This window comes from Excalfactoria chinensis, chromosome 10 (assembly GCF_039878825.1).
Source record: "Excalfactoria chinensis isolate bCotChi1 chromosome 10, bCotChi1.hap2, whole genome shotgun sequence".
In the NCBI taxonomy this organism is placed as follows: Eukaryota; Metazoa; Chordata; class Aves; order Galliformes; family Phasianidae; genus Excalfactoria; species Excalfactoria chinensis.
Genome location: NC_092834.1, coordinates 13935135 through 13959013, shown reverse-complemented (window position 1 = coordinate 13959013; position 23879 = coordinate 13935135). Strand labels below are relative to the sequence as shown.

At 39.2% G+C, this 23879-nt stretch overlaps 1 protein-coding gene across 2 annotated transcripts in view; it reads left to right on the top strand.

Moving 5' to 3' along the window:
* APBA2 (amyloid beta precursor protein binding family A member 2) overlaps positions 1-23879 on the top strand; it is an 84005-nt gene that overhangs the window by 38801 nt on the left and 21325 nt on the right. Inside the window, exons 2-6 of one of the 2 annotated variants that reach the window (XM_072345915.1) lie at positions 6648-7654; positions 14741-14821; positions 16058-16094; positions 21406-21551; positions 22418-22453. In XM_072345915.1, the coding sequence (XP_072202016.1) occupies positions 6686-7654; positions 14741-14821; positions 16058-16094; positions 21406-21551; positions 22418-22453 (1269 nt within the window). In that variant the 5' untranslated portion in view covers positions 6648-6685. The remainder of the gene's footprint in view (positions 1-6647; positions 7655-14740; positions 14822-16057; positions 16095-21405; positions 21552-22417; positions 22454-23879) is intronic. The other variant, XM_072345916.1, reaches the window with a different exon arrangement.

The window sequence follows — 23879 nt, the reverse complement described above, 5'->3', positions numbered from 1 at the left end:
CTATATTGTTTCACATCCAAAATCTATATTTAAGGAAGCTGTTATTTTCATAAGACACTTGCAACTTTTCTGCTGACAACTGATGGAAAAGCTGGTGTTGTAAAGGTTTCGAGCCGTCTTGAGCATTTACTAAAGTGACTGACAGTATTTATCTTCTAACCAGTTTTACAAAACGAGGAGTATTTACTGATGCACAATGTGTGCCTTACACAGAGGGAAGATCTTCCTAATCTCACTGCTCAAATGAGATGATCATCTGCTAAGGAGCAGTGTGCCTGAAACACAACCAGCTGCAGGCTGCAAATATTTTCTCAGAGCTTGCAATTGTCAAATCCCATGACATAATGCACTGTTAATGAAACCCTTGATTATCGTCATTATTTACTATTATTATTAAATCTGTATTATGTAAAATGCCTCATAATTTAGCCTTTCAATTTGCTTATTCTGCTTAACAAAGGCAGGATATTTTATCTTGAGAAGAATTAACACAATAGTCTACTTTTGTATTATTCCAGTAGTTTTGTGGGGGAGTTTTTTGTTTGCTTTTTTTCCCATTTACTAAATCTTCCAGCAGCTCAAGTATTCCTGGCTTTGAAAGAGACAATACTGTGCTAACAGGAGAAAAATGCAATCTAATCCTCTTACACTAATGGGATAGGGAGGTGCTAATGGCATTCAGCAAGATTTTAGAGGTTTCATTGTTGGGAGAATTCTGTAGAACTTCCAGATGTTAAAAGCCTGTTCTGCATTGCACTGCAAACGGTACTCAGCAACGTCTGCTACTGACTGTATTTTCACCTGGAGAACTGTCTGAATATGATAAACCATGCTGTGCATTTTTAACTTGTTTTTATTCTTATTACTTGAGACTTAAGCACTCAAGTGTAGTGAATGAATGGTGATAAAACAAATCTTTATATATTGTTTGGACCACAGTTAAAAATTCATTTCTGAATGACCCATGCTACCTGTCTCCATCTAGCCAGCTGCAAGAATAGCTACTAGCAATACCTGATTTTTATGTCTTTTATATCAGTAGATACTGCTTAATGACAAATGTATCATCTGTTAAGGCCTGGAGATCTTATTTCTTTTGAGTTTTGAAGTTTTAAAGTGATGCTGCCCATCCATTACCCTAGCTCCCTAATAAATGTCCATTAATTGCAGATTGACATTAATTCTACCAGCATTTTTATATTTGCCCGTTATTTTAGACCACACTAACTAGAAGATGTCAAATATGTAAGAACTGAAATATCTTAGATGGCAAAAAATGCTTGTTTAAGACTTGCACGACTTGGGTTAGCCATCCCATTCCTACTGTGGGTTGGGAAGAAAATTCTCTTGGAATGTACCAGAAATATAAAGGAGTGTCTGGAGGCATTTAACAAGAGCTGAGAGAATCTGCAAATCCACATCCAGTTAAGCTTTAAGCCACTTGGAAGTGTCCTCATTCTCCACAGCACTGACAGAGCAGTTCAGGTTTATTTGTGTATGTTATCTATTTAATTTAGAAAATCAACTTCAATAATTCTGACTATTTTCAGTCAAGCTTTTCTGCAAACACTCAAAAACTCTTCACCAAATGTGTTGCTTAAGCACGACGACTCAGTATCTCACCGCACACTCAGTGCACTCTAATTTTTGTTCTGAGACTGACTTTTTTGTTATTTCCTTCACAGGATCAGAAGCACCATCATGCTGTGGCACAGATCTACAGCGTTGTATTCTTGTGGCTTATCTAAGTATTTGTGCTTCTAAGATTACTACAATACAAAAAAAACTTTCTTAGACGGGCCAGCGCTCAACATAAAAGGCAAAGTGCTGTGGACAAAACCACCCGAGCTGCAGGTTTAGGCTGTCAGCACTTAGATTGGAATTATATCCACCAATGCTAAACCTAAGTCTGATTTTCAGTCTCAGATTCCACAGCAAAAACAAGAACAGGTCTAAACTGCTAAAAATTCATCCTTTGTGCACTCAGGCACCTCCTTGCTTGAAAGGTATATTTTCAAATAGGTAAATGAAGCCATTTCATTGGTTTAAAAGTAACAGCCCAACTTCAAATGAAACCTCAAGTCACTGTTTCTAGAGCTGAGGACTACAACATGATCAGATCTCTTGGTTTGGTGGAAAGCTTTGTTCCTCCACAGACTTTCCCTGAAGGTGGGGGGGCATTGGCCATCTCTTAGAATTACTGGCATCCAGTTAGAACAGCATCTCGAGATCATTTATGTCCACAAAAATCCCATTAAAACAGGCATTAGGGATATGCTGGACCTGCTGAGCATGTACGCGTGCCTTTTGCTCCATACACTTGATATTTATGTGTATTTACTGCACATGCATGTCTAACATCCTGATGATAAAAAATAGTAGTTCTTATATCCTAAGAAATAATTGAAGCATCTGTCCTAGATCTTTTCCATCCTGGAAATAAAGGGTTGTAGTATTGTGTGTGTATATATATTTGTTGCTTTAGAGAAACAGTCTAAATGGTTTTAACAGACCCAGCTAAGACTTACTGTCAGGATGCAGCAGCTGTACTCAGAGACAGTAAGGGAACCTTCACACTTGTCAATTTTCATAAAACTGAGATGCCATTCAGGATGAAGAATGGCACAACAGATCCCTAATTTAGTTACGCCTCGGCAGTTCTGACTGTAGGATGCATTCTTATTGCTTCCAAATACACTACTAGACAAGGAACGTATACAGAAGATCAGACATACTCAGCTATTCGTCCCCCTACGTTTCTTTCATTGGAGACATTGTGCCCTTTCTGAAATCAGTGCCTGCAAGCTTAATCACCTGTGCATTACACAGGTAGATCAGAGTTCCTTTGGAAATACAGATCTTCTTTGCACCTGCTTTTAGAAGAGACAGCAGGTCAGCCTGCACTCCTGTTATATAGCTCTGCATGATTCCTCACTGTCTGTAGTATCAGATCTACTGAAAAGGGAACATGTAGTTAATGCAGCTCGGCCTTGGGGAACCAAATGACTGCAGCATCCAACAGTCATGGCAGGATCATGTCCTGTTATCTGCTCATTACAAATTCTATTTCCCCAGTCACAATTCATCTTGGCTGACTTAGCTGATGGGAGTCTATTAAGTCTTCTGTAATGAAAGCCCACTGAGAAATACTATTAGTCTGATACTAAAATTGTTTAGAAAAAACTGAAGTTAGATTTTTTCCTGCTTTAACTTATCTGCTTATTAAAAAATATATATATAATTAGCATAAAGTCCTGGAATCACAACTTTTCTAGTACAGTTTTGTTGAAAAATTCTATCATTCAAGTTACAAATGAACCAAATAATTTGCTAAATACAGCTCTTATGGACCTGTGAAATTACGTGTGTTTCTGTATGTGAAAGGGTCAGTTTCTTGGCAGTATTTTTAAATGATGAATACACAGGACTAATCTCTAGAATAGCTGAAGCCTGCTGTGCTTTGAAAACACTGCTCAGCAGTAGAGAAAGATGCCAGCAGATCACGTGCAGTAATGCAGTCTGATGGCAAAGCGCGTTGCAATGCTTACAATACACCTGCACCTGAAGACAACCACGATAAAGGGCAGATAAATTAATATTTTTAGAAACAATTTAATCGCAGTAAGACACTGTATTGGGTATGTGGGGAAAACAGGAGTCCTGAATTATTTGAAGGAACCATGACTTGCCTGGGCATTTTGTCACACCAGAGGAAGAGCACACACTTGAAGTGTGAGAGAATGGAGACAGAAATAGATGAAGAAAGTAACCCAAGAAAGAGCAAGCACAGGACGAAGGCCTTACAACATGAAGTAAGGGTATCGGGGAGGCCAGTAAAACTGAGAATTCACTTACAGCTTGCAAAATGCAGACTGAAAAGATCACGTAGCTGTAGAAAAGCACCCAAAGGTACAACACATTTACAGCTGGAGGAAGCTAACAAACCCCACCAAACTGCACAAGCCACTCAAACTGCTGAGTACATTAATGGAAAAAACTGCCGGAGAGTTTGTTCTACTTCTTGGAGCACCGTTCAGCTCCTGAATCCACTATGTATGTAAAGCAGTTCTTTAAACACAGCCAGGAGTGTCGTACTGGGTATTTTACTTTATTGCTGTGCTTACAGTTGTGCACTGTTCCCCATTTCTAATGGGAATTTAGTCGGTCTCTCTCCATAGGAGCAGCAATGAAGGTATCTTTCTACACAGGTGAAAAGATGTGCAAGTGCTAACAGTTCATAACCCTCTCTCTGCAGCTGTCTGGGATTCGGTGCAAAGAATTCAGGAGAATGCTAATGGCTGTACATTGATTAGAATGCATTCCAGTTATAAGCAGTAGCCCTGCTGCAGGAGTGAGAGGCTCCCCTACGCACACTCATTTAGAAATGCAGCACATGTTTCCCGGAGGCTGATTCCCTTTTCTGCTCAGTATTTTGAGGCAGGAAAAGCAGGAAAGGAACCCTGTGTAGCTGGGCCCTTAACCACTGATCTCGACAACACTGATGAAGCTTTAGTAGTGTACAATAAAACAGATCTGACTATAATACAGATTTGTCTAATCAAGATAAAAATGACTGAATTCTGAGGAGAATGAAAAACACAGCACTGCCATCTGTGCTCTCAGGGACATTTGTTTTATCAGAAGTTGAAAACTCCACTTTGAACGATACAGAGATTTGAGTTAACTCTCCTCTGTTGAAGAGGGAGCTGTGGCAGTAGGAAGGAGCACTACACCAAGCAGAGCAAGTGACCCGTTGACTGAACTGAACACGTGGAGCTCCTTAGCTTTAAAAGCAAACCTTTTCTCAAAAAGCAATCTTCATATGAACTTGGGTTTGAAAACTGTACTTACTAATTCAAATGCATCAGTGTGGTTGTGGAAGCCACGTTTACTGTAGTTGAAAAATCGTATAATCAGCACACATTCAGTCTGCAATTCAAAAGCTGAGAAAAAGAAATTGTGCTTTATTTTTTTCCTCCATGTAATCAGTATTTGGATTCTTGTCGTGTTGTGCCTTGCTGTGAAGTTGGCAAAGAAAAGGAGTGCAACCATAACTGTAACTGCTGCACATAGCTTGCTTCCGAGTTCAGTTTCAATACACTGAGGTCAGCCTTTGCCTCTAAAAGAATTTAGACTTTTTTTAAACTTCTGTTGTGAACAGGGAAATTGCTATAGGAAATGAGTTTTGCCACATCTTCCTACTACTGCATTTCTAGAAGCTCTTCGAAGGAATTCCTTTCTGTGTTTCTTGTCATCATCAGTGCCCTAAAATCTTTCCAGGATGCCACTATTTGAAGTTCTTCTATCACACTCCTTCTGCTAGTTCACATGTTGCACTGTCACACACCATTGCTGGAGGAGAGTTGCAACTGCTGATGTTTAGTGCTGCTCAGCAGCCACATGTCTTACAGCCCTCATAGCCCCTAACCTAGCCATCCCCCACAGCTCTTGTAGCTGCCGTTATCAGCCACTGTTCCCTTCCAAGTCACTGGCTTTGGGCTCTGTATAAGCAGCCACCCTGTGGTGTACATTGATGTACAACATCTTAGTGGGCAGGTAAGTAACATTTATGAACAATCTGCTGCTGGAATTTGCAATGGGTTATCACTGAAGTGATACCAGTTATGGAAGTTTTAGGACCTCTAAATGAAGATTCGTAGATGGAGGCAAAAAAAACTCCATTACATTGTACAGAAAGGGTCCTTTACTCTGTATTCTACAGGAATATGTGATGGTGTTGCATGTTTTCTACTTCTTTATCTTTAGTGATGCTACTTCTGTGCAGTGTCTGTTGTGGTATAGTCCTCCTCAAGCAGCACTGTTCTTGACTAGACACAGTTATCTTTCAGTAAAGACAGAAGAGGTCTCTGTAGCCTTCTTGCACTGTCGATCAAAAATACCTATTCCACAGCTCTCGATCTTGTTTTAAGTAAGTTTGTATCATGTGCTTACCCATTCCTGATTGTTTACTTGGTAGAGCTAAGAAGGCTTTATTGTAAATGCATCTTTTTTCTTGGAATGTGGGTTAAATGGTTTGCAAGCCAATATTTGATTTAACAATAGGAGATTCTTAATGGCATCCAGCTAGTAAGAGCTATTAAACCAGTATGCAATTCATTTTTTAAATAATATAATAGCAATGCATTATACTTAAGTGCCCTATGCGACAGCTAAGTTAATAGACACTCCTTTCCTTTAGTTTTCATAAGAGTGGGTCAGACCTTAACTGTATTTTTTCCAGTATATGTGAAAATTGTACCTAAGCTGAAAACTGAAAATAACTACAGCTTCCTGTATTGCAATCAAAGCATGACCTCTTAGTGGCAAGAAAAAGAAAGGAAAACTAATTTAAAGGTTCCAGATTAATTTTCTATCAAATACACACACAAAAAAAGATGCTACATTAGAACATGCTTTGTATGAGCATAGAACCTTTTCTTTCTGTTCCTTTCAGGGAGCAAGTCATTATACTTCATATCACAGTTCTGCAGTACCAGCATTTTAGAAGTTAGGTGTCTGTGAATCTAATTTCAATACCTATAAACACATCCTTTCTACCATTTTAATCCATCACTTGCTGTTTCTTATTAGCATCACTGATCTCTGATGATGACCTTTCCTGAATGTGTTTTTCCATTTCCCTACAGTAATTGCTTAGAAATGATTGCCATATAAGGAGTTGGCTATGGCAAACAGGAAGCATCAGAGCACTACAGCCAGCATGCTGGATCACAGAGCAAGAGCTTGCCCAACTTCATCTCACAACAGGGAGCCTGAAAATGAGGAAAGCGATCTTCCTATTGAAGATTATCCAGCAAAGGAGGCAGAACTAGCAACCATCAGACAAGGCAGTCCTACACCCCTGGAACATGAGTGCAACGATCACAGTGGAGACGGTGACTCCAGCTCTGACTATGTCAATAACACCTCTGAGGAGGAGGACTATGATGAAGGCTTGCCAGAAGAAGAGGAAGGGATCACATACTATATTAGATACTGTCCAGAGGACGACAGTTACCTGGAAGGAATGGACTGCAATGGAGAAGAATATGCTGCCAGTGAGGAACACCATGTTGAAACAGATGAATGTCAGGAAGCTGTAGAAGAGTGGTCTGAAGATAAAATTCAGCACCAGGATGAAAATGAGGTGACAGACAGGCAAGAGTGGCAAGAAGGTCAAGACAATGGCATTCAGGTTTTAGAGGATGAAGCATCATCTTTGGAGATACAAGACCAAGATGAGAATATACAATACTGTCAAAGTGAAGGTGGCTACCCGGACTATTACCCAGCAGAGGCTAATGGAAACTCACAGGGGATATCGCCATATCATTCTAGAAAAGAGGATGCAGAGCTAGAAGAGCAGGAAGAGGACATTGACCAGATTGTAGCAGAAATCAAAATGAGTATGAGCATGAGCAGCATAAACAGTACAACGGAGATGAGTCCAGAGCACACTGGGACTGAAAACATGGCACATGACTATAAAGAGACTTGTTCAAAGGGAGAAGCTGTTCATAGTGCTAACAGGCATGAAGGGAGGCCAAAATCACTGAATATCCCATCTGCCTCTAAGCACGGTGGAGATGTGCCTAGGGGTTTTAAAGCAAAATCAAGAACTCCAGAGGACAGACAGAAGTGGCCACAAGAGCAGGTATGAGATTCTCTTTTTTTTAAATCCAGATTGTCAGAGGCATGAATGGAACTGTTCTGCTTATTAGTTATTCTAGACAGAAATGAAGAGCAATAGCTCTGCTTTTACTCTATATTGCTTTCAAACTACATAATTACATTGTATGCTTAGAAAAATGGGCTTAATATAGTCAATTTAGATCAATCCAAGACAGTTGTTTTACACAAATCAGAGAACTAAGTGAAACAAGGTATTCTAGATGCATGGTATAAAACAGTTTTGCAGTTCTTTAACATCCTCCCCCCCATAGTGACACGCTTTATACAACCTTAAAACTGAAGGTCAGCACTGAAATAGTTGAGAGGCTTTCCCTCCATTAAGGTCTCGCTCTTCCACCACCTCTGTAGCCAATTACTGTTAATTTTCTTTGCTTTCAATAGAGCATAAACCAACCCTAGATGCTGCATGTGTGAAAACCAACAACAAGAAATATCTGCTCATTGCTGTGTTTGTGCACTGCTGATCTGGACAAGAAACTTCACTCATACAAAACATGTTATTCATCAATTTTATCACAGTGACATTGATTCCAATTTACACCATGTGTGGTCCAGAACGTTCCAGAAAAAAGAATCTGAGAACAAAGCTCAAACTTTCATTCCAGAGGAACAGAGCTGTGAGGTTTTCTTTAGTGGCTCTTTACATTTCAGACTGACATCAGATTACTGCTCTCAGGTCAGATACTTTGAAGCTTTGACTGCTCACTTCTCACCACGTGCAAACAGAATCTAGTTATTCTGAAATGTTATGCAGCTGAATATTAGTTATTTTCTTTAATGAACGGATCTGCTTAGAAGAGGTTAAACCAAATGTATTTAGCTGGCAGACTAGGAAAGATAATTGGGTTATTTTGTATATTATCTTTTAATTAAAACACTTTGTTAAGCTTCAGAGGTATAAATTTCCTGTTTCAGTTTCACAGAAGCTATTCCTACAGAAAACCATAGTACTGTAATGCCCCATGTCTAATGGAGTAATGCACCCTAAGTTAATCCATAAAATGGACATCAAAATACAGCAATTCCTCTAAAAAAAAAAAATCTAAGTACAAGTGGATGGAACAGATCAGCTTCTATTATAATGAACAAAAACCTTAGGGGGTTTATTCACAGATTCCCCATACCTACAGCAAGTTTTAAGTATTCACTTCTAGGTTCTATTTTCAAAGCATAATTAGAACTGAATTGCATCACTTGCTATATTCAGTAGCTTAGTGCCAGCATTAAAGTGATAGTTCGCACAACTAAGGATTGATGATCTTGTTGACTTTGAATAGCAACTAGTTATTGTCTAGGACCGAAGTCCTGTAAGGTGTTTTAGGCTAGTGGGTGTCAGAAAGAGCTGGCTCATCCAGCACAACAGAAGCTGCTGCTTTGTAAGAAGAGCTCTTGAACAACAAAGTTATGCAGTGAATTCATACATATGGTTGAATAAGTGTGTTTTGTTTTTTTAATCCTGACTGACTGCTAGTCCCATACAGACTTCAAAACAGGCTTCACTTTCAACATCCTTTTGTGCTCTCTCAGTGTTTATGTAACAGAAGTTGAGCTGAGTTGCACTGTACCTTCACTATTCTTCTCAGACTACAACCAGGATTTTGCAGCACAAGGATATTGATGTAACTGCTGCTGGACTGCAAATAATCAAAGGGACCCAAGCACCACTGAACTGCCTGAGTTTTAAGCATTATTTCCCATATGCTATTATCTAACAGATAGAGCATTAAGCAGTGCACATATTTCATTTCTCTCTTCAAACAAGAGGAAAAAAAAAAAGTAAAGTAACTCCTCACAGACATCTGGCAGCATAAGCATCCATTTCAGCTCTGTATGAAGAGATAAGCCAGCAGGGTGAGCAGACATGCTCCTATTTCACAGTAAAGGAGATGGAGAAGAACTACTGTGTCCTCTCTGGGGGGAGGGGCACATAAGTCCCTAAGCCCCAGAGGTGTGAAGAACTGACATACAGAGGTTGACAAATGAAGACATGAGCAGACAGACTTTCCCCTTGCCCCATTCTAAGTCTCCGGGGATATAAAGGAAATATTTTAAAGAACATTAAATAAACTTTGGCCAGTACCACCTGAATGTATTTATAAGCTAAACCTTATCTTACTGTGTTCTGTTCCATCACTGTAGGTTGTTCATCCTCAGCTGTCTCTAGAAATCAGACTAGATGAGATGATATTATGGTACCATTTCTGCCAAGATGTGCTTTGCACTTAATAGTTCACTAAACGCCATTAGCATGAGGCTGTGCTGCACCTTTAGTGCAGGCATCAGACCTCACAGAGTTTGGAGTATATGCGATTTTCTGTTTCTCCTCTGAGGCATTCAGATCTTCTAATTCTCACTATAAAATGCGTGAGAGCTGGATGCAGGCAGTGAGCTTTCTAGAGGAAAGTGTCTCTTATTTGTGAAAGCAAGGTAGCAATGATATTATTTACAATAAATCTAGTTCACCTAGAGCAAAATGAGAAAAACCCAAGGCCACCGGTGATAGACTTTCACACTAGACCTCTTGCCTAAAAGATCCTCAGATTTGCTGTCCTTCTCAAATGCCTGCTATTTGTAAGCACTTCTCACAATACAAAATACTGTGGCTAGAGGTATGAAGTGGAAGTGCACGCACTGGCCCAGACCTCTAAGTGCAAAAACTCAAATGTTTTTATTTTAAATCAAAAAGCTGCATGAATGTCAGTGTTAGTTTAACTGATAAGCTAACAAACATGCATAAAAGCACAAAATGCATGTACTGCACTGTCTTCAAGGCTTCTGCTCCCATCTCCCACATCTGGCTACACCATATATAAAATCTTAGGTTAGTTTCCAACAACTGAAAGTTATGTACAAAATTACTTATATGTTTAAGAAATGTATCAAGTCACTGCCTAGGATAAGCGCTAGTAGCCTTGCACATCAAGCACTAAACAGTAAAGCAAAGAAAAAAAAACTACAATGAAAAACCAACAGCCACTATTGTAAAGGTTCATGTAGGTCAGTCTGCTTTTAGCAACCAAGCTCCAGAAGACATCCAAAAAGGACCCAACAATCTGTGGATTTGGGAAGTGAACAAAGTATCTCTGCACACTGTACTCTGTGTACAGCTCAGCCTCCAGATGTAAACCCACATACTCAACCCCACAAACTCTGTGGACACAATTTTCAGAGTATGAACTTTTGTATTTCAACATTCCCAGGAAAGCACAGAAGGAGTGCTGTGCCCAGTGGCGCAGTGGTTTAAGCTGCTGCCTGCGGCACTGGAGGGCCCGGGTTCGAATCCCCCCTGTGGCGCAGGGGTAGAAGTGCCGCTTCGCTACACAGAGGGCTCGAAACCCAGGAGTTGGACTCGATGATCTCTAAGGTCCCTTCCAACTCGCACGATACTATGATACTATGATACTATGATGATGATATCTGCGCTACATAAGCCAAAGAGTAACCTGGCAAACCCAGAATAAGTTTAGATTGTGTTTTCGCTGTTGCTTACACAACTTCAATTTTTCACGTGTTCTAGTTCACATTACAGGAGAGGCATTGCACCCCTTAACATGAAACTGAATATTTGAGGCTTTTTTATGAGAAGGCACAATTTTTTGACAGCTTCCTCAAGCCAAGAAGTCCACATCTGTCCTGTTTTCCCCTTTGACACCTGACACTGACCATCTAATAGTCCCAAGCACCTAACAGAGAATTAATTTAAGGGGAACTACAGCACTGCACCAGCAGCAGGACCAGCACAATGAGGACTAATCACAGAAAGAACGCTCACCCATCTCTGAAGATCCAGGCTTGCAAACTCTAAGGGGTGGAGCCCATCATTACCTTCACATGTGCTTCCAGAGCTGACCAGGTGCTCAATCAGTGGTTTGAGCCATGACTCAGTAGATCCCATACAAGCATTAAGAACAGGCTTATTACTAAGGCTACCTCCTCTAATTCAAGTTGATGCTTTAGCTGCACATGGATAATTTTCTAGAGACACAGTAACATTTAAATACCAGGAGAACATATAATGATAAATCACCTTCAGAAAACACCAATGCAGATCACAAAGTTGAAACTAGAACCTGAAGTTTAGTGACATGCCAGTACCCATTTGTCTTGCCTTTGTTCTAGAGATAAAAACCAATCTAGACAAAAACATCGAGACCTGCTGGCTTACTCATGCAACAGAGAACTTTACAATCTAGTCAAGGCACTCATTGGAACCTATCACAAAACATTTCATTTCAAAATGCAAATTAGCTTCAGAGCATGCAAGCAGGTAGATTTGTTTCTCAACACATTACTTAATGCAGCATTTGAACAGCATTGCTAGTGAAGAGATTAGCAGGCACACCATAAGACCAGTTGTTCAAACATTTAAAGCACTGTAATAAAACCTTACCCTTTTTTTCAGCTGCACTCAGTGCTTGCTTTTCAACTCTTTACCAACAGGATTATCAGTTACAGAACAGTTAATCTTTCATTTCTCTCCCAAATCATTCCTCTAAATAAAGAAATAAAAGGAGACAAACCTGCTCATTTCCAGCAGCAATCCAGCAGGAAAGCACACATTCAGTGCTTTGTACCACAGCAGCATTCAGGAGCACAACCTCGAGGAGAACCACAGAGCTGAAATGAGCTTCTAACTGAAAAGAAGTACAGCTTAAAGCAGAATAAGCAATTAGTATGCTAAACACCAACTGCACTCACTACTAACTTAAGCAGCAGGTGGGATCTGCAGGGGGCAGGGAAGGGTAATTATAAGGGGGTCTGATAGCCTTGGGGAGAGCAGCCCAGGTGGTCTCAGGCTGGTCATCAGGGTGTGGGTGGAACCCTGCGTTTGTTTCTGCACCACCTGTGCTGTTGCTTCAGTGACCTCAGTTGAGTAAGTGCAGTCAGGTTTTCCTCGCAGCCTTAAGATGACTTTTCTAGATGTTTTATGTTCTACCACATAATGCTGGATGCTGCTTTGGTGCTCTCTGACACAAATTTCAGTGACACCACACCTTTAATGTTCTGATAGTTGCTGGGTATCTCCTGTTCAGACTATGTGTGATGGTTAGTGGCAGCCAAATGGGAACTGCAGCACCTCTCAGTTATTTGGAACAGATTGTGCTCAAGAGTGTACAGTGTTGTTCTTAAAGGGAAGGTAAACATGTACACAAGCAAAGCACAGAACAAATTCCTTGAGCTCCTTTTCTACACATTACAAACAGGGACACCTCCCCTAGAGCAGTGGATGATCTCTCAGAAAAATGCATGTTTTCAAGTTTACATTAGAGTGTGTTCTTTCTTTCACTGTGTACACGCACATATGTATGAAAAGACAGGGAGCTGCAGGATGTAAAATGATCTGTTACTCAAATGATTTGAAAAAGTAACAGCAGAATACTTTGTTTAAATAAGTATAAATCTACTGAGTCCAGGTATAAAGTATTTACAATACCTTGCAGGTATTTAGCTCCAGTGTGCTTGAAAATAACTCAAAAATGAAATGTCACCCATGTATTTGGTGGTATTTTACAGTAAGGCTACATGGAACCTTCTTCGGAGTTACTTTCAAAGAGCATTAATTGGAACTGTGATCCCAAGGGCTGACTAAGTCCATCTCCACGTAGGATTTGTGACAGACATATTTCAGTAATGTTTTGCAGCATCCAGTGTGTGCTTAATAAAGCAGCCAACCAATTCTTTCTTGACGTGCAGGTGTACTTTCAGTTTATCCAGGTGTGTGGTAATCAGAACTGACAGCGATTTAAAAGTATTAAAATCCTGTTGTACGTATTGGATTTAATTTATTTGCTGTCACTCTTTTTACAGTTCAATGCATCTTCATTATGGCCATGTCATGTTTCCTGCTTAAAGCATATTTGGTCTAATCCTACTATTTTAGGGAATAATGTATGATTATTATACTATTATTATCAAAGCCCTTTGGGTATTTGTTTACCCATATTAATGTAAATCACTGCACATCAACACATATTGCTCCACATCAGTTCAGCCCTGCAATACGATTAGATTTGTCTTGTATCAAACAAAATAGCATTACTAAGCGCACAAGGACGTAGTAAGCTTCTTAGCTACTGCAGCCATCTAGGCAGGGCACTGGTCTGCTTCCCCATACCATGGTGCTCTGTGCCTCAACCTGTCTCAGGTATTCTGTTTCCCAAAAACCATGCTTACTTCTTTGGTGAATTCTTTCTTTGTGCATGCTGTCTTACCTGAACGCTGTTGTTATGAAGTAGCAGCACGAATATATCTGCTTCAGTCGCACATTTTATTTAGCTGACAAACCATTACTCATGGGGAGTAATTTGTCTAGAGACAAACACAAAAACATTCTTTGATCTACAGCTACATATTGCATTTGAAAGTCAGTAGACAAGGAGTTATAACTTTCATGCTGATGCTTTGAAATAATACCGGCTCAGCATTTTCCATTAGCACAACTGTTGGTACAGAACTGTATTTGTCCACCCTTACAGCACATTTGGGCACCCTTCTTTTACACGTAATGGGGAAGCAGAGAAAAAAGGAAGTGAAACGTCCTTAACCATAAAAAATGACATCTAGAAATCAGGCCTTCCAGATTTCTAACAGTGAAACAGTGTCAGGAAAACTTCCCTTTCTTGGCAGTTGTGGGACATACAGTCCCTGTACCAGGTGCTGTTCTGTGACTTGGGTCAGTCTTAAGAAATTCTGCCCATGAGGATTTTGGGGCTGAGAAGAAAAAGAGCATTCCCTGGTTTTAAGACTCATTTTTTCCCTCAAATATGCTTTAACATTTTCACTTCTACATTTATTCAGAAGCCTAAAGCTGCGCTACCAGCTTTCTGTACATGTGATGGGCCCAAAAAGAGGGAGATACGGAATATCCCCTGAACAGAGAATCCTGGAGTCAGTGCTAGGATACTGCTTCCCCAGTCAGAGGTGCCTTTAGGACTGCTGTGATTTTGTCCAGTGCTAAGCACGAACACACTTTAAAACTCTGACTTTGGTTTGCAAACTATTTCAGAAAACAAAAGGATTTTTAAGTCCTTTCTCTCTTTTCTTACAGATGTGCAATGGTTTAGAACAGCCAAGGAAGCAGCAGCGTTCTGACCTCAATGGGCCAGTTGACAATAATAACACACCTGAGGTAGGTGCTTTAGGCCATTCTGCTACCAAGTTGTCAGCTTTCTCCCTCTCACAGACACATTACATAAACTCATTCTTTTCCTGAACTGACAATAAATTCCATGACTGTGTATTCAGATCTTTAAACCATATGCATGAATCACTTGCTACCACATTCATTTAATTTAACCATCCACACTATATACTCAAGCCTAGAATTTTCTGATGACATAAGAGCGAAAACGCTTCAGAAGTTCTTGTATTTCTGAAGAGTAAAAGCAACATCAAAAAGAAGTTGGCTTATCCTTGTTTTCATTTCCCCTAAAATGCCAGATTTTGAAACCAAAGGACTGCTTAATTCCCACAGTCCTTTAAATAATCTCTAATATGAAGCACCTCGATCAGTTCTGAGGGCTCAAATGATTCGTTTTCTTTTAGTGGCCTCTGGGGTGAATGTGTCCCTGCTCAGTCAGCTGTGGAAAAGACACAGTGATAGGCAGACCTGCTCTTGTCACTGAAGAGTGGAGCGCACAAGGCATCTCAGAATGCACAATGAGGTTAAGCTCGAGGCTGGACACAATCAAGTAAAATTCAGACTTAAAAGCAGCAATGAGTTTTCTCACAAACATACAACCATATTTAGCCTGCTGCTTTACTGAGGAGACAGATTTCTGAAGCCTTTTCTCATTAGAGAGAAATCAGCCCCTTCCTTGGAAACAGCAGTACCTGAGGAGGCCAACGTAAGACAAGCAAATGGCAGGACTTGATCTGTTCATTTAGAGTATAGCCAGTAGTTAGGCACAGGCAGTGTGAAATCAGGGACAGTTCTTTTCATTCATTGAATAAGAATCTTGATTTGTGAAATACTATTAAATGTTCTTAATGGTAAATTTGGGATGTCATGTAGTGTGGTCTGGTGGATGAGTTACTGGGCTGGGATTGGAATCTGTGGTTGGTATTGCTCATTTGGCAGCTGAATTCATTTTTTTCCTCACACCGCCTTATTTTTTGTATGATAGGACCTGTTTAAAATACTTTAAGATTCCAGGCAAACAGAACTGTGTAACAGGTTGGGTTAATTACTATAATGCAGTGTGTTTCATTGTTGTAAATAATGGCTATGCAAAAGTTATGCAGACAAATTTGTGTTGTTTATTTTTTTTAACTAATAGTCAGCTGTTTGTAATATGAATTCACTTCAGTTTGTGAAAATTGTTTCATTGCATTTACACCATGTATTACTTTTATTTTTCAACAGTCAAAGAAAGTGTCTTCGTTTCCAAGTTTTGTTGATGGTAAGTGATGCATCACCCACAATTAAAGTATAAACAAGGAAACGATACATTTTAAAGATCAAAATTCTAGAATTCTAAAAAAAAAAAAAAAAAAAAAAAAAAAAGTCAAATTCAAGAGAAGCAGCTCCAAAGTGTAAAGAATAAACTAAAACCTATTTCTGTTCAGAATACACCATGCATGGAAATATTTAACATTCTTATACATACCTCTGATAATGAGAGCTGATGACGGTAGGAGGGGCAAACGGAGCACTGGGCAAGATTAAAGTCAAGATGAAGACAGCTACAAACCTGGAAGGAGATTAAATGGCATTAAACAGTGGGTCCTACCAGGGTGAGGTTCGTGGAGGTAGAAGAGCTCTTTATCACTTTGCACAGAGAAAGGAATCAATCAACTGAACTGTTCAGAGCAGCCCCTATGTCATTTTGAAGTTTCCAAATGGAAAAGTAATAGTAGTGCAGGAGAAAATGAAGAGCTTTGATTGAGGAAAATATAAACAGCTCCGCAGCTCTTTCTACAGAGGAATTGTCTGTATCATAAAGCAAGCAAAGGCAGTAGGAGGTTGCTAAGGATTTGACTCCTCAGATCTACTCTGATACACACTTCCCCACAATGTGAACTCTAAATGAAGGACCCAAACTTTATTTCTGATGCCATTCCCAACACAAGGAAAAGTTACTGTGGCTTAGAACAATATTAGAATGTTCAACTCATTTTTCACCTATTCCCTGACCCTGTCAGCTTGACTAGCAGCTTCTGTTTCTAATCATTTCCTCCAAGAGCTACAGCAAATGAAAAGTTCAAAGACAGCCCCATTTAGACAATTGACATCTGACAGAAACTACGCATCACACTTGGCATATACTGGCTAACAGGCCCTAAATAGAAGTAAATTAAAAGCATTTCCCAAAGGCAGGAGAGACAAGAAAGCAAACTGATCCTTTGTAATAAGCATCTACTGAGCATATGGTGGACCACTATAAAGGGAGGGCAGCACAAGTGGAGCATTAAAGAGTAAAAAAATGGTCCCTAACAACGCTGGCAGGAACAACTGTGCTTTTTATTTTACTGGGGTAAAAAGGTTACATTTTTTTCTTCTTTAACCAGTCAGCTCAGCAGCTCCCTATTGGAAGGGGGTCAGCACACTCTTATAGATAACAGAGGGGTCTTTTAGCGCAGTCTTTCTGCTGTCTCTGATTTTTGTTTTCTCAAGTAGCACAGTGTGAGGGCATACACTGTCCACTGGGCTTTTTCTATTGCAGATATTACAGAGCACTGTCAAATAAAAACAAACACGTAGCTCACTAGGAGCTTGTGGGCAGTGGGTTTGGACTTGATGATCTCCAGAGGTCTCTTCCAACCCCTACAATTCTGTGATAGCTAATCTCTGCTTTCTGAACCCAAAAACCACTCCCAGTTCTAGTAATTAACTTGTACATTGTGTCCCCAAAAGAATAGGACACCGCTGCACATGAAAAAGAATCTGCCAGCTAACATCCTTGTTGTTGAGGGCACCATAACCACGTTCTGGTCACCATTCAGCTGTTGAGGCATTTAACATTCAGTATGACTCCTCAGCTACAGTAGCCTTATCTGTATTGGATAGCTGGTGCAAAAAAATACAGGAAATGCGTGTCTTTGCTCTTGTAGTTGTTTTAGTAGTTGTACCAATACATGCCTGCAGTGGTAATCTGTGCAGCGTTCTGGAGTTTTGCCTTTTTCCCACCCTACATTTATACTGTCACCTTAAATCTCATTTTCCCTTGCAATGTCTCAACCAAAATGAAATAACAAAATAAGCCAAAATATGGGATTTGTAGGTAGGCATTCTGCAAGGTGACATATGCTCTGTGGCCATTTATTCCTTGCTGAAAGTCTTTCTGCTGCACTGCCCAGCGGCTTCACCGAGCACAGTGGTTCCTGGCAGGAGCTGAAAGTGCTTTAGTGCTTTGAGTGCAATCCCTGACACTCTCTGAATCTCTGGCTTATGCATTATTTCAGATAAATATAAAACATATCATCTGAACACCTTATTAAATTCAATTATGTTGCATTACTGATTTTTTTTTCTTAAGAATAATTAATAAGTTGATTTAAACATTTTTAGAGTCTCCAGTTTTGGTTTAGAAATATTAAATATTGCATTACTAGTTCAGCAGAAAATCAAGTAATCTCTATTGCCTCCTATGGGACAGAAATTTAAACTGTTCAGAAATGTTCTCTAACTTTAGTAAATATCTACACCAACATAAAGTTCCAGTCTTCAACATCCAGATCTCCTTCTTTTTCCTTCCCTTCCTTATCAGGAAGCCTTACACATCCTTACAGCCAAGGGTGTCCCTAAGTGCTCTGATCAGCTGGGATTTCATCCAAGTCTACACTTTTATATTCTTTAAACAACACAGATAAGGAAAGAAAATACTCAGGTAACCCAGTTTGACCCTGGCAATTTTCAATACCATTCCTTACATCCCTCCTACAGATGTCTTAACCTATCTGACAGTACCTTCCATTTCCCTCATGTTGGGAAGTGTACATTGGAAATGTTTTCTGCCCAGCACACTTGTGGATTTGGTGGTTTCTGTGGTTGATTCTGTTTTGCACTACCTGTTGCTATAAGCATTCTGTATGAGCTCTTATTTCATACTTAATGCAGCAGAATTTGTTACTAGTATAATTATTGTGCAAAAAGTACCAATTCTAGTTCTATGAGATTATATCCAGCTGAAAGGAAACATTTCTGAAGAATCAAAATAAATAAAATTAGTAGAACAGAACTGCTTAAAACACCAAATTTTCACATTTTCAAGAATTTTTTGGACAAACTTGTTAAAAATACTGTTGCTGGCACTAAACTACCAAAATACGAGAAGAATTTGTTCTTTCCTTTGTAATGCTCATTAATTTCACAGCCCCATAAGGTACAGTGAGGTATTATTGGTTCATGCTCTGAGCGGCCAATAGCACATGCAGACAGGCCACTAAGCTTGTCTTTGAAAGGCCTCTGACAGCCAGCAGTCACTTGGAAATCAGGATCTAAAAGGGACAAATCTAACAGAAAAAAAAAGATCTAATTTCACATTATTGATAACAATTAGAAGAGAACACAGGCTTTCTCAAATTCAGAGTTTCTGGGATGGGAAGGAAGTAATGTAGGGACCGAGATGTTTTAAATAACCACTATCTTTCTTTCTTATTTTTACTGACCAGTTCTGCAAGGAGACAGAATGTTGGTCCTTGCTTGATGTGGTAGGATCTATATTAGAATCTGTATCAAGCGTTCCAGTTTTATTTATCTTCATGCATACAAAATATTTCAATAAAATGAATCTAAATTAACTGCCAGCAGAGGTTAGTTAAACTGATTTAAGCATGATGTGGGTAAGTGTATTTCAGAGGTAACGCAACCCTGATTTAATTTAGCCTGAATTACTTAGCCTGAAGTGAGTGAAGGTAAACCAAATTAAAGCCACTTTAATTTTGAATGATGCAGGGATCTAATGAAATTTTGTTAGCCAGCATTAAAATCACATCTTTATTTTTTTCTCTTTGCTGTCTGTGCAACAAGATATCATCAGTGTGATACAACATGAACATGTTCTTTGCTTGCTGAAAGAGGTAGAGATTCACCAAACTAAGTTTTAGGCCCAAAAGGATGTCTGAATGACATCATCCTAAGAGCTACCATGGAAAATGCATCACTTACCTGCTGAAAAACGTAATAATGCCTACTTGTAAACAAATGCAATCAGAGATAGCAGTAAATGGAGCTTTGTAATTATGTCATTCGACAACTGATTGTTACAGGAACAAGGATCATTTTTAGAGGTACTGAAAGACTTGATCTTAATGAACACCTTACGTGACATTTTAAATTAGGAGATTCAGAAGGATTTTGTTGAGGTTTTTCACATTTTTAATGGAAATCATCTGATTTTAATGAAGAGGCAAACCATTGCTGGATTTATATGGATGTGACCTAATGCAAAGTATGTCTAACTGTGGTCTATACCTGTACTTTTGAGGCTTGAAACCAAAGTGTTTCCTAGGAAAACAAACAGCTCCAATTTGAGAATTTTTGGTATAAACAAAAAGGCTTTTACTTACATACATATGTATGTATATTTTTAATACCAAATGATGAGGACTGGTCTGTTCTGCAATGGTTGATAGTTCCAGCAAAGGAATGTAAAGCGTGCGTGGAAGTATGGGAGGCTGCAACACTGGCTGAGGAAGAAAGAGACTTCTTGCAGTCGAGATTATTTACTATTGGAACACTTCTTGTAAATTACAACAGGAGAGTGAGGGGTAGGAATACTCACCAGAAGATAGATCTGCAAACCACTGCTCAGTGCTATAACATGCTTTCTGTTTTTCCATCTCAATATATTAATTTTCCACAATCATTTGCTTATAAGGAATCACGAGTCCACAGTACAAGGATTTTCTTTTGAAATTGCCACTTCCATGCAGTGTTGCTTTTTCCTCACACATGAGATTGACGTACATCAAGAAAATGTGGTAGCTGCTTGGCAAGTTGACAGAGCTGAAAGAAAATGTATTTAAAAAACTCTTGGGCAACAGAAAATATTTGCAGTCCAGGGATTTCAGATTCTGGGATGGCTTTTCTTACGTGTTGATCTAATAAAGCTAGATGTAAAGCTGAACAGCTGAATAGAGGGTGATGAGCATAGTCCCAGTAAGAAGTAAATACTGTCCTTTATTCTTGTCCCTGTCTCCTCTTCTTCATCTCTGGAAAGAAACAACTTAGGTAAGGTTCTAAGATTTACTCATATTTCAGAGTCACTCCATAATGAATATTAAGCGTTTACAAAGGCATTTTGCTGAACAAGGTATTAAATATTAAGGAATACTAAGTTCCACTATTTCCTTCTCTTTTTTACACTATTTTTTTCCTAATCTTCCCATGTGTTTTATTTCCATAATTGCCTTATGTCACTTCCCTGCTTTCAGGGTAAATGAAGGCTGTATGACCTTGCGGGTGCTACTGCTCAGACTGTGAGCCTTTCATCCTGCTTTGTTCTGCAGCCTGTTTCTCCAGCTCTCTATTTATACAATTGGTACCAGACTAACAACTGTATTTTTCTATCAGTCCCTGAATTTAGGCCTTACACATTATGATATGGCATCACGATGTCATACTTACTGTTGTCATTTCTCCATATTTTAACTGTTAAGTTTCATGTTGAAACAGAGCACATCTTTCTTCCAAACCTTAACAGCCTTAATTCAGTTTCTCATCTCTCTATCCTCTTCTGAGACACAGTAACTGTAAACTTGCCATGTCAGTTCCAGGACCTTGTGAACCCGAAGACCTCATTGATGGAATCATCTTTGCAGCCAATTACCTGGGCTCTACACAGCTGCTGTCTGAGCGCAACCCTTCCAAAAACATAAGGATGATGCAGGCTCAAGAGGCAGTGAGCCGTGTTAAGGTAGGGGGTCTATGGTTTGTGGAATACTTTCTGGTACTTTGACAGCTGATCTGTAAACACAACGAGATCTGCAGCTTCAAACCCACTCTGAAGCGCATTTACGTGAGTACAGACCTAGTACAATACATACAATAACTTCCCAGTGCTTGTTATGAAGAAACATACAGCTTCTCCTAGGAGCAATATATAAATTACTCCACAGTCTATTCAAAATCGTTTGAAAGCTGTATGAAGAATTTATGTATGTCATTGCAGATTGTAATTAGAAAATATTCCAATGACAAATGGATGTTTTTTTACTGCATTTCCCATTGTGACATTAATTCCTTTACTAAAGATTGTTAAAATGACTGAATATATTCAATGATTTTGAATGTTCAAACCTTTGAATTTCTATTTAGCCTTTTGTGAAGTCTGAAGCAATAACAATCCTAATCTGCCAGACTACTTTGGGTAGTCACTGAAAGGAGCTTAAGTTATGTTTTATATGACAATTGCATTTTGGACATATAACTAATATTACTACAATATTCATGGTTTAAAATAGTGCATGTCCTGTCAGTTTACTGCTGTGTATTTAGCAGGATAAATGCTATGAGCAGCTGTTACCAGACAACACTCTTTGGTATATTTTTTGGTACTCAATCAACAACATGCATAATGCCATGGAACCCAATTATGCTCCAGAACAGCATAAGATATAGACAGACCTTTCTCTCTCGCACATCCTTCTCCCACTGGCCCCAGATTTTTAATTTTCAGCAATCTGGATTCATAGTCAAAAGGTTTCCCTGACTTCACACACTGTCTTTTCTCTTTTTCTGTGTGTACATCTGTCTGCATTCTTTTTTTATGCTACTCTTCAGAGGATGCAAAAGGCGGCTAAAATCAAGAAAAAAGCGGTGTGTAAACTGTTTTTCTTGAATTCTAATGTTTACTTACATTTCTGTTGTATTTGTTCCTCACAGAGCATTGTGTCTTTCATTATGGGTCCTCATAAAGTTGTCATTTTGATTTATTCTTTGTTAAGTAATAGAATACTGGATGGAATAAAATTAACTCATTTTCCTCATTGTTCACTTGCTAGAGTGCCTGTCTGCTGCTGCTCTTCTTCTGTTTAATACTTCTCATTTGTTTAGTCCAGATATACAGTCAGTGTTTTCCAGGAGACTTTTTAAATGTAATCCTTATCTGTATTTTGCCAGCCAAAGCGATTAGATCTGCTTTTTACACCTATGACTTACATATATATTTACTAAAATACTGTCAATATTTAAAAAACAAATAAAGTATGTTAACCAAGTAGTAGCTGGAGCAATTCAAGGGATATTTCACCTAGTCAAAAATATACGTTAGTTAGCTAACTCTATTTAACAAAAGTACTACTGAAATTAATCTCTGTGTAATAATCATGGATAGAAAGCAACACAAGTGATCTCTGCCAAAGTAGATTTGTGCTGCTTTGTATTTTGTTGAAGTCGATTTAATTTGAATTAATATGAATGAATTATAGGCATAGCTAAGCCTTTCTAACTATAGAAAAGGATAGCAAATACATCACTCTTCCTTGCACCATGTCATTAAAGAAACACAGTTGTAACCTGGAGACTGATGCCTGCATTTAGCAGAAGGTAATATGGTCTGTGGCCATTTTATTCTGAGGCTGCTAAGATGGGTGCTGGTAAATATTGATTGCAAGGGTGCACTGTGGATAAACAGCCTGGAGGAATAAATATGTTTCTGGTGGGAGTGTTAGGTGAGCTCTTGCATGATGCCCCTCTGTAAGGCAGAAGCTTCTTGGCCACCTTCTCTTCTGTTGTCTCCCTGGTGCAGAGCCAGGCCCTATACTTAAGAAAACACACATGGCATTGTACTGCAGCCTCATTTGCCCCGTGACCTTGTTTTCTTATGGTATCTCATTTCCCTAAAAAGCAGTGCTTAGAATTTGAGTTCTCTAGTGCACCTACCTAAAGGCTCTATGCAGGGAGAGATGTCAGGTCAGCTCTCAGTTCTGTATTCTGTCACAGGTGCAGGTAGATTTTCAGTTAACCCATGACAAAAATCTAAAAAAAAATCCAAACCACAGTATTGAGCATCATCTCGAGCTTCTGTTTGTAAGCTCACTGAAGGCAGCAACGGCTAAACAGCTGATGGAAGTTACTCTCAGTTCCAGAGCCTCAAGAACTGATGTGCATTAATAAGACAGTGGGGAAGAAACAGCCACATTGGTTCTCCCATTCTGGCTATGCACAGAGAATTACAGTACTGAGCAATCAACCCCAGGGGATCTGAAAATTCACTCTTAAGCACAAGAGTACACTTCGCTCT